Genomic DNA, 10,252 nt, shown 5'->3' with positions numbered 1-10,252 from the left:
AATAGCAGCGGTCCCCCAAGTGCCAAAAAGGAAGAAGAAGAGGTAATGGAGGAGTGACAGGTAAAGAAACGAAACGAAAGGATTGTTGTGGACGAGACGGGGGCAAAATTGTGAATGGCAAAGAAAAAAAGAGGGGACAGTGAGCCGCACGTGCGTAAAGTGGCGTAATTCTCAGCACCATTGCGAATAGAAGGAGCTGCCGGGGAGGGGGGAGGTACGATCAACGTTCGCAGATGAGGATTTGTAGCTGCCATTAGTACTTCTGCACGTGAAGCCGAAAACTTATTTGGTTCCTTCTTCTTCTCCTCCATAATTTCTTTCCAGAAAAAAAAAAAAGAAAACTCGTGTTCATTTGTTACGGATAATTTATCTTCGCCTCTGTTGGCCACTTTACCTCCGCCAACGACGCAGGCACCACATACCAGTTCAATATTTAAAAAAGGGGAGAAACGACCACATTTTACTTGTCTTTACTCAATTATCTCGACTTACTCCCCTTATCCCTTCTCTTCACCTCGCTGGTGGTTTCATGTGGTATTCGTCTCCCTCTGCTTATGTCACATTCCCCTCATACATTTTGGATATGTGTGTATGTATGGGAGGAAAAGCTGGGCGTTACGGTGGTGTCATCGGAACATTTAACATTTATATCGCGGGCGGTCACGATGAACATACGTACAACTGTGACGCTAAACTCCATACCGGGGCCATTCGGGGATCCTTCTTCCATTGACTATAAGTCACATCCGGGAGAGGGTGATACCGTGTCGCATGTCGCTATATTTGAAATGATGAAAAAGAAGGAAATGACACCACTCGACGACATTAAGAAACTTAAGAAGTCCGTTTATAGCTATAGGAATAGGAAGATAATTACGAACTGGCTGCGTGACGTTTGTGTGGCTTTGAACTTGAAGGGGACGACGTTGTGCCTTGCCATACAGCTGACGGACGCCTTCATTTCGGGCTCTTTGCAAACACTCCCAATTGAGAAGTGTCAACTGGCGGCGGCGACATGTTTGTGGGATGCGGCGAAATTTGAGGAGATGGACAATAGCTTACCCTCACTTAAGAAAATTGTCCGCGTTTGCGATGATGCCTACTCTAGTGAGCAAATATTGGAGATGGAGGAAACAATACTTTGTTTCTTCAAGTGGCGGCTTCCACACACAACTGTCATCAACCACCTTTACTTGCAACTGCACATGCTCGGAAGCGAAGACCTCGTTTCATGTGGTTCAGTGGTGAAAAGAGAACCCGGAGAGATTGTCATTCTTAATATTCTTGTAGTAGAGGAGGATGTGCACAAGTGGAAGCGCCTCGAGGCGACGGAGGACTGCATCATCACAAGCATTGTCCCACAACTGTGCGCAATTGCGGGAATTCCTGCAAGCAACAACATCGAAGTTTTTCAGGTGTTTGGGGAAAACGTCCTTGTTACCCGCCGCACTCCGCTCGACACGCCGTTACGCTCTCTGTACGTGGATAGTAAAAGGGAGAGCCGGTTGTGTTTATCTAATGGAGGGGTCAATTTCGTTTTTGTGGAGCGTGGCACTTTGGTTGTTCCGCGTAATATTAATAAACGCTTCTTGAATCAGTGTCAAGTGCTCGTCCAGGAAGTCGTTCTACATGTTGAATTCATACAATTACCCAGTCATGTCACGGCACTGGGTGTTCTGATGCTTTCCATGTGTATTTTGGCTACAAATATGGTCGAAGGGAAAAGTGCTATTAATTACATTCAGGGTAAACTTGGTATATCATCTAGTCGATGTCTTGCTGCTGCCCGACTTCTTTGCGTTAAGTACAGGGAAACAATTGAAGAGTACCGTAAGTCTGTCAAACTTCCGCAGTTGCCTGAGGATATTATGGAGCGGTTGGATATGTGCCTTGCGACAAGAAATTCATAGATCCCTGCTTGATATACCCCTTTTCCCTAAATGTCGGGAAGGGAGGCAGGGACTTTTGACTCCTCTGCCCCTTTTTTTCTTCGACCCGCTGTGCTATTGAAGATTTTGCTGTTTTTCTCCTTTTGTTCCCGGTAGGGGAATAATTCTTTTACTGAGACGCAACTCAAATACACTACAAAAAAAAAAGAAAGCAGATGCCCTGTGCTGGTTCATTTATTCACGTTTAACCCCTTTCTTGGACCCTATCTCACTCACTGTTGTCGTTTTTTTCTCCTATTCTCGTTGAACTCTTTGCTTTAATATGAAGGCGGTGGCTGATTTATTCCCACACTTCACTCAACAACGTCTTATTACCAAAGCTATCAAAATGGTACACGTACAGCTGCAGGTTGCTTCGCTTGCCGCCAACCGTACTTTGCCATTGTTATCTACATGTCCAATTGTCTTTGTCAACGCTTTTCTCCCCTCCCCCCTCCACGTGATGTTTCTCCTTTTTTGTCTCTTCTCATTTCTTCTTTAGTTTTCCCTCCCCTTTTTTTTTTCGTCCTAAGCGCAGTGATGGCACCATACGTGCGCTGCTGGAGGCGGCTTCTTCCCCTTCATTTATGGACACGGAAGAGGGGAGAACCCGCCCGTCCCAGGCGTACCCTCTTAAGCACCAGCCATCCCCTCTTCGGCCAACAACAGGCCACACTCCCAACTGCGCAGAGCAGCCGTCGGTTACTCCCCACAGATCACCCCGTCTTTGGAACTAAGGGTTTGTTTCGTGTGGAGGAACCGTTTAAGGGTCCCATCCGTGTCTCAGGTTTCTTTCTGGCCATTGACCCACACATAGCTGCCGGCCCGGGAAAACCTATGAACCCCAATGCTCAAATAACAGTGAGCGACAAGGAGGGAAACATGTCGAGAGTTCGGTATCGCTGCTTGCTAGAATCGAGGAGGGGGTTAAGGCTTGAGGCTCTCATTCGTATGCAAGTTGGATGGATATCACCCAAAGTCACCTTCCGCTCTATCCCACATGTGATACATTTGGGAAAGGGGTTCGATGTCAGTATTCCTCTACTTATGCACTTCACCATGGTATCAGTTTTGGATGAATGCGGGAACAAAACGGGTAGTTTTCTTTACTTGAGTGGAACGCCCCTACTGGGATTCTCAGTTGGGTTTACACGTATCACGCAGGGAAAGTTGATTTTAGATCCGTCGCGGAGCGTAAACCCGGCGGAGGAGGCGAGGCAGTTCGTTGGAGGATGTCACGTAAGGCAGCTGGGATTTCTCTTCCTGAAATGTATTGCATACGTTCTCTGCTTGATGGCTTGTTTTCCAACCTCCAAGCGCGTGCTCCAATTCATGACCTCACAACCCGGTCCCACGCCCGAGCGAAGTAAGAACCTCACTTAGTGTTCCGTGGTGACTTTTCTAACTGCTCGAGCGTTGTAAATACATATATATATTTATTTATTTATTTATCGTCCTTGAGGAAGACGATAAGTTTAAATCATCACAAGACTTTTTATATTCCACTCTCTCCCTTAATTACACCTACGCTTGTCACAGTATTACCGATATCCCTCTCTCTTTTTGTTTGTTTCGTCCCATTGTGAACCTCCTAGAGGCGGTGACCGGTACGCGGATCCGAGAAAATCACGCCCGGACAGCTCCAAGGCAGCTCACTGTCGTGTGCAAGTGTCGGTATTTACTTGCAAGTTTTGTTTTCGTGTTTTACCACCGATGGGAATTTCCTTTTTGGGTTGTTACTCGATCGTGCTTACATTGTGGCTTAACTCCATGTTAACGCTGGCGCAGCACACACATGTGTTGTTTGTACACTTCGGACGTGTTTTTCTGGTCTTCTCTAGTTGTGTCTCCGTTACCTCGTATAGTTCGTTGTGTTAGCGCCCCGCAAATCCGTTCCATCCCTTGCGGCAGCGGCGACTTCTCCGTCATGAAGAGGTCCTTGATCGCGCGTTGGCAGAGCGGCGTGCATACACCGCATGGAGTTGTTTACCGCGGTGCTAAAATGAAGAACTGGCCGGAACAGCGCATTCCAGAAAACTTTAAGTTTACGGAGGAACAGCGCTTCCGTACCAAGGCTATTCCACGCGATGTTGGCACCATCCCCCGTAACTTTGTACTTGGCGTTCTTTATCGGCATCAGCCATGTGAGGTAGGAGGCCTTTGGGAACACTGCACGAACGACCCGGAGATCGTGCTCGATAGTAAGAGGCATCTTCGTGAGGTGCTAAAACAGGCACGCGAGGAGGGATTCGTCACATTTGAGCGGGATGCCATTTCCAATGAGTGGCTCTGCTTCCTTACACGCGAGCGATATGAAGAAGTACAGAGGATCGTCACAGCAAAATCAGAGGCGGTGGACGCCCATTCAGGTTTGCGAGGTGCGGCCGCAACGGAAACCTCCACATACGCGGAGAAATTTAGGGAAATGAATGTTGAGGCGAAGGAGGCGCACGCGCGGCGTCTGGAGGAGGAGGTAGCAAACACCACAAGGTACCTGCGCCGATTCCAACAGCGGGAAATAGACTATTTGCCGTATACTGACCTGAACGGGAAGGTCAACTTCATGTGGTGGTATGAAACGCGCGACGTTCAGCAGCGGGCCGACGAGGTCCTTACCGACTCCTCGAGCAGTAAAGCCCTTGCTGGTGAAGAGGAACATAAGGCTGGCTCACAGCTCGAGGCGACAACAGCGTCGACGTCTTGACGAATACTGAAGTGTCTCTCGTTGTTTGCCTCTTGTATGTGTGTGTAAATGCACAGTCATACGTCATAATATCGACCCTTTTATTAAGTAACCCCTTTGAGTCTCGTTCTTTCCCACAATATTTACGACATGTATGGTTTCCCCCTCACTCTTGCGCTTTCTTCAATTACTTTGTGACTTCCCTTCATTGTGCACCGGTACCCGCATATATGAAAACACGTGTGCCTGTGCCGACACTTGTATTCGATCGCGTTGACGGATCATACAGTAGGAAAAAGTTGGCTGAAAAGTAAGTTAAAGAAGCGTTGAAGGTTAAGAAGGCCATGGATCCCCAGTATTCGCAACCGCTGTTAGCACCTGAGGACCAGGACTTTTATAGGAGTATCCTCCACCGGCTCGCGCACGAGTCCCCAATCAGAGGGTCGACGGGGCTGGATATGACGCTAGCTCTGGAAAAGGAGCTGATCCGTGCACAGGAAAACAATGATTCGGAAGAGTATAAGAATGTTATTTGGGGCATGCTGAAACCCCTGGTGGACTCGCTCATGTCGGCAGCTCACCGTGCTGCGCCATACACTTATTTTGACAATGTGGCTCCACGTGAGTACCCAGTTACTAGAGACGAGGAAGAGTACTTCAAGACGGATAGCATTTTTGACTCGGACGAAGAACGCGGGGGTGATGACGACTTTGACGGCGGTTCAAAGCCTATGTTAAGGGAACAAGAACAAAGCTTAAGGAAGAAGGAAGAACTCCGCAAGAAACGTGAGGATGACGAAACGATGTTGATCGAACAAAAGAAGGTTGTGGATGATAAGGGAACCGTTCTCAATACCGTCGGCCCATTCGCCCCTCCGCGTCTCACCGTTAGGGCCACCACGTACACCTTTCCGAGTCGTAGGTCACTGGAGCAGCGTACCGTGCCTCCACCTGCCGAATCGTCGTCTGGGGAAGATGAAGCAGGTGATGAGGAAGCCGCAAACGTGGATGTTACCTCTCTTTGCTCATCGGGAAGTGGAGAGGCAGTGTCGCACCTAACAAGCTTTATGGAGCCACTTTCCAACGACTCGCTAAAAAAGATGAGCGAGAGCGCGAAGGTTAAGGTGAAACCATCCTCTTCTAACCGTGAGTACATTGTTCAAATAGTCAAAACGGCCGTTCGGCTTGGGTGCGAAAAGGCTTGCGCTCTCATAGACAAGCACAAGTTCATTGAGGATATGACCAACCGCGTGCAGACGGGACCCCTTCAGACCGCAGCAAGCATTGATTTTCTTCAGTCCCTTCCAGAGCAGTTGAAGCATGCGCTGAGCCACATGTTGGGTCTGTGGGAAGAAAGCCCGCAGGTGGAAGAAATGTGGGAGCGCATGGTAGCAATGGGTTTTCTTGCAGTCTTAACCAATCTCCGACTCAAACCACTGAAAAGAATCACCTCCGAGTTGGGAGTCTCGGTCCCAGACACGAATTCCACGGAGAAATTCTGCGAGGCCATCGTCTTCGCTGCTTTCCCACGGGAGCGCGTTCGTGCTAGGAAATCCCGCTCCAAGAGGCAAAAGACACTCGCCTTCACGGTTCCGCCTTCCCTGATGCGGTGTAAGGGTGACATGGGGTTTATCACCTTTCAGGTGGAAAATATATCCCTCTTACCCAAAGACAGTGAGCGTCGTTACTCACCCGAGTTTGAGTTCGGTCAGATGAAGTGGAGCCTTCTTTGTATGGCAAACAAGAGTAATTTAGCACTCTACCTCTGCCAAACGGAGACAGTGTACTGCAAGTTTCTAATATCGGTTATCAACCACCTAAGTAAGGACGATTCTATCTGCAACGAGGGCACACAGCGTTTCTTCGCGAGGTCGCAGGAAAATGATTGGGGATTCAACAACGTTGCCCGATTCGATGAGTTGCTGAACCCGCGCAAAGGCTTCTGGCACAAGGAAAATGACAGCATCACCATTGAGGTTGGCATTGTTATCGTAGAGGCTCCCAAGACGACCGTTTCTTCGAAGAATGTATCCAACAAAGATAAACCCGCCGGACCAAAAGTAGACGAAAGGGCGGTGCGCCAACTCATCGAGGATGAAAAGATTGCGCAATTGAAAAAAAGAGTTAAGCAGGAGATATCGAAGACGCTGAAAGACGAGGAGAAGACACGAAAGGATACGGTACAGCGGGCAACTAAGGGCTTTCACGATATTTTGGAGCGCTTTAAGAGCGAAAAGCAACGCATCGTAAGGGAATTGGCCGAACGCGAGCGCCGGGAGCAGTTAGAACGCCAGAGGGAACAAGAGATTATCAAACAAGCCCAAGAGCAAAATGCGGAGATGGCAAGGGGCATTGAAGAAATGAAGCGCACCATCACCAATCTTGCTCGCGAAAAGAAGGAACTCACCCACGACATTAAGGAGCTCAAGAAAGCCGGTGAGAAACTCGCTAACGAACTCAATGTCATTGCTGAACGGAAGGCCACGCTGTTGAAGAAAATAAGATCGTATGAAACCAAGATTTCGGAGGGTCAGCATCATCTGGAAGAGTTGCAACAGGACCCAGTGCTTTCATTTCCGGTAGGTGGCGAAAGCGATGGAATTGACGAAATCGTGTCGGCACAACTTCAGGACATCCTCGAGAGATTGTCGTGAGACCTCCAAAGTTGTGGGTGCCGAGAGGTAAGGGGGAAGGCAAAGCAGTTAAACCGACTTAATTGTTGTCTAAGGTCGCTTTCATCTAGCGTGTAAGTGATTAGTTAATGTGTCTGCAGTTTGCATTGTTGCTGCCCGAGATACTGAACTCCGTAATTGGGACAAAAAGGGAAGGAAGGCAACTAGCACCCGAAGGAGAAATAAAGGGGAGAAAGGAAACGTACATTCCCCCCCCCCTTTTGGATGTTGAGAAGGAGGAAAGAGAGGGAGAGAAACGCCTTGCTTCACGCTGCAACCCTCAAACCGGAGTCGGCAGTGCAGCAACTGAACCAGTGTGGAAGTCAGCGGCCTATTGGGTTGTCCCACTTCCGCGTGGAGCATGCGACCCTGATACACCCCATGAAGTATTTGCTCCTCTCCGTTGTGCACTTCCAGGTCACGCTCTTCTTTTCTTTTCCTTTGCTCTTTCTTCTCTCCCCCCACCTTGTTTGTTGCTTGCTATTCATGCCTAAAATATTCAAGGTCACCGAAGGATACACCGTAACTGCGGGTGGAACAATGAGCAAACTAACACCGCGCTCGTTGCTGACACCCTTCGGGGTAGCTGGTTTCATGTTCGGTTCAGCGCTTATGTTGCTGCTCGACCTAATCATTGTCGCTCGGGGGGAACCAAATGCACAATACCGCGTATCGTTGGTGTTATTGCTTCCCGCTCTCATCTCCGTGGTGGGTTTCGTGTTGCTTACTCGTGCCTCTCCTACGGATATCAGGAACAACGTTAACAGTGCAAAGGGAGTCGTCTTACTTGGTTGGATATTGTGCGTTACTTCTGCCACTAGCGCACTTGTTGTGTGCCATAAGAGCTTCAGCGGCTTGCAGGGGCGAACGAGGGCTGCCCCGGGCGTTGCACTCGTGATTTTTACGAATTTGGTGTCGCTCGCCGGCTGCACTTTTTTGTGGGCAAAACAGTTTGCTGTTACTGGTTTGTAAAAGTGACACAACTGTTGAAAACATCAAGTGACCTCGGGTGCTAGTTAGTGTTTGTGGATTGGGTGTGGAGGTATTGACAAGCGGAAGGATGTTTTCCCCGCTCATATTGTTGCTGTTGCGTAGCTGCTCCATTGGAGTGGAGAAAGGAGGGAATGAAGAAGGTGAAGACGATCAGTTGTGACCGGTTGTGAACTCTCAACTTTTCCATGCAGGGGCATTTGTGCGCCCACACATGTGAACGGAGGGGTTTCTTTGAGCCTACGCCACGCTGCGCACCTTACACGAGTGTATGGACGCATATGTATTCGCACATACATTTGTTTTTGTTTGGGATACCATTCTCTTCTCTTGCCATTGACCATACCGAACAAAGGTGCGCATACACGTGCAGGGGGGCAGTAGCACAAGAAGAAAAGGGGAATACATACACAGCAGCAGTATTTGAGGTACAGTTGTGGGACCAAGGGAGTGAAATAGCGAACTGATTGAGGACAGAGGCAACGGTGCCACCAAATATACACAAAGCAAGTGGCGAGGGAAACATTTATCGTGACAAACGTTCCCAAACTAAGGGGGGAAGATGCGATGCGTGAGATCCGCTGCCGTGTTAGTGAAGTTCGGTAGATCATTCGACAGCACCACACGGTTCGGAAAGGAGCTAGGATTTAGTCACAAAATGCGCGATATCCCCGTGCTTACAGGAAACCCACGTCCCGTTGCGCGGGAGGAGGAATGGTCTTGTCGCTATAAACTAACAGACCGTATGGAAGACGTCGTTATGGACATCCTCAAAAAAGAAGGATGGTGTGAGGCGGAGGTGCAGCGGGAGATGAGTGAAATCTTTGAGAGGAAAACACAAGGCTGCCGCTCATCGCTAAACACGTGGACTACTGTCGAGGAATTCCAGCGTACGCCGTGGTACCGACGCTATAAACCAACAGACACGTGTGTGGCGAAATACATTTCATACGAGGTGGTGAAGTTACTTGAGGAAGCACTCATTCCCCCTTCACTTAGGGGCGATCCTTATGCTCATCTGCGGAAGCGGCATATGGAGGACAACTGGATGAATGACAGATTTTCAGAGGAAGCGGCGAAATACATCCAGCGCGAGGATCTTAACAAACATACAAAAGGTTTACCTCAATATGGGCAAATCACTCGGCGGAAGTTCCTGGAGTTTGATCGGCAATTCAAGGAATCCTATGGAGGTAAGCAACACGTGAATGAGGCATACTCCGCGTGGCTGCAGTCCATCGGCAAGGGATGACTGATCTTCTTTCTCCTCCTTTATCTTCCCTTACCCCCACCCAAGAGGCTTCAGGGAATCATTGTTTTCACATCACCTATAGTGTTTATGGTTACACTACCAATACGCCCAGCATCCCTCACTCTTCCATCCTTTATTTCTCCTCTTTCTTCGGCTTTCATTTTAAAACTTCAGAGGATTGAGATAGCATTCACTTATTCGACATCTTGCTTCAGCGCGGAATAGGCCTAGTGATTGTTTTGATGTCAACGACAAAACTAGAAGGTGTACGGCACTCCCGCAGGAAAAAGGGAGATTCGAGGTTACAACGACCAGAAAATGATGAAGACTCTGCGACACTTCAGAGTCGTTACGACGATGTGGAGGAGCGCCGTTTAAAAGAATGGGAAAATTACCAGCGGAGTCATCGCATGAAGGAGGAACAGAACTCCTGCCGTGCCTTCCTGGATATGTCTATTGATGACGTTCTCAGCGGACGACTGGTATTTGAGCTCTTTGACGATGTAGTGCCACAAACCGTAGAAAACTTCAGGGCATTAATCACTGGGTCATGTGGGATTGACACCAACACGGGTGTGAAATTGGATTACCTTGGCACACAAGTGCATCATGTGGATCACAACAATAATATCATTGTGTTGGGTGAATTGGATTCCTTTAACCTCTCCTCCACTGGCACACCAATAGCGGATGAAGGATACCGTCACCGACACACGGAACGTGGGCT

The 10,252-nt window shown here is 48.7% G+C and overlaps 5 protein-coding genes and 1 pseudogene across 6 annotated transcripts; all 6 read left to right on the top strand.

Annotated features, from left to right (window-relative positions):
* The first annotated feature begins 554 nt into the window (after window positions 1–554).
* On the top strand, window positions 555–1,910 carry TEOVI_000415200:pseudogene (annotated as a pseudogene). The gene has a single exon. A coding segment is annotated over exon 1 (1,356 nt).
* Window positions 1,911–2,468: 558 nt separating this feature from the next.
* TEOVI_000415100 (uncharacterized protein) lies at window positions 2,469–3,311 on the top strand (the record flags this gene model as incomplete). The annotated part of the gene is made up of 1 exon (XM_067226952.1): window positions 2,469–3,311. One exon carries the CDS (start codon window positions 2,469–2,471, stop codon window positions 3,309–3,311), a length of 843 nt encoding a protein of 280 aa, XP_067083053.1.
* A 544-nt stretch (window positions 3,312–3,855) lies between these two features.
* On the top strand, window positions 3,856–4,632 carry TEOVI_000415000 (uncharacterized protein; the record flags this gene model as incomplete). The annotated part of the gene is made up of 1 exon (XM_067226951.1): window positions 3,856–4,632. The coding sequence occupies one exon, from the start codon at window positions 3,856–3,858 to the stop codon at window positions 4,630–4,632; it is 777 nt and encodes a 258-aa protein (XP_067083052.1).
* A 323-nt stretch (window positions 4,633–4,955) lies between these two features.
* TEOVI_000414900 (uncharacterized protein) lies at window positions 4,956–7,265 on the top strand (the record flags this gene model as incomplete). The annotated part of the gene is made up of 1 exon (XM_067226950.1): window positions 4,956–7,265. One exon carries the CDS (start codon window positions 4,956–4,958, stop codon window positions 7,263–7,265), a length of 2,310 nt encoding a protein of 769 aa, XP_067083051.1.
* Window positions 7,266–7,823: 558 nt separating this feature from the next.
* TEOVI_000414800 (Uncharacterized protein family (UPF0220), putative) lies at window positions 7,824–8,255 on the top strand (the record flags this gene model as incomplete). Its single annotated transcript, XM_067226949.1, has 1 exon — window positions 7,824–8,255. One exon carries the CDS (start codon window positions 7,824–7,826, stop codon window positions 8,253–8,255), a length of 432 nt encoding a protein of 143 aa, XP_067083050.1.
* A 580-nt stretch (window positions 8,256–8,835) lies between these two features.
* On the top strand, window positions 8,836–9,525 carry TEOVI_000414700 (uncharacterized protein; the record flags this gene model as incomplete). The annotated part of the gene is made up of 1 exon (XM_067226948.1): window positions 8,836–9,525. The coding sequence occupies one exon, from the start codon at window positions 8,836–8,838 to the stop codon at window positions 9,523–9,525; it is 690 nt and encodes a 229-aa protein (XP_067083049.1).
* Window positions 9,526–10,252: the final 727 nt, after the last annotated feature.

This window comes from Trypanosoma equiperdum, assembly GCF_001457755.1.
Source record: "Trypanosoma equiperdum strain OVI genome assembly, contig: ctg_873, whole genome shotgun sequence".
Classification (NCBI taxonomy): Eukaryota; Euglenozoa; class Kinetoplastea; order Trypanosomatida; family Trypanosomatidae; genus Trypanosoma; species Trypanosoma equiperdum.
The sequence above is the reverse complement of the archived record's forward strand: the minus strand, read 5'-3'. Positions and strand labels throughout refer to the sequence as shown.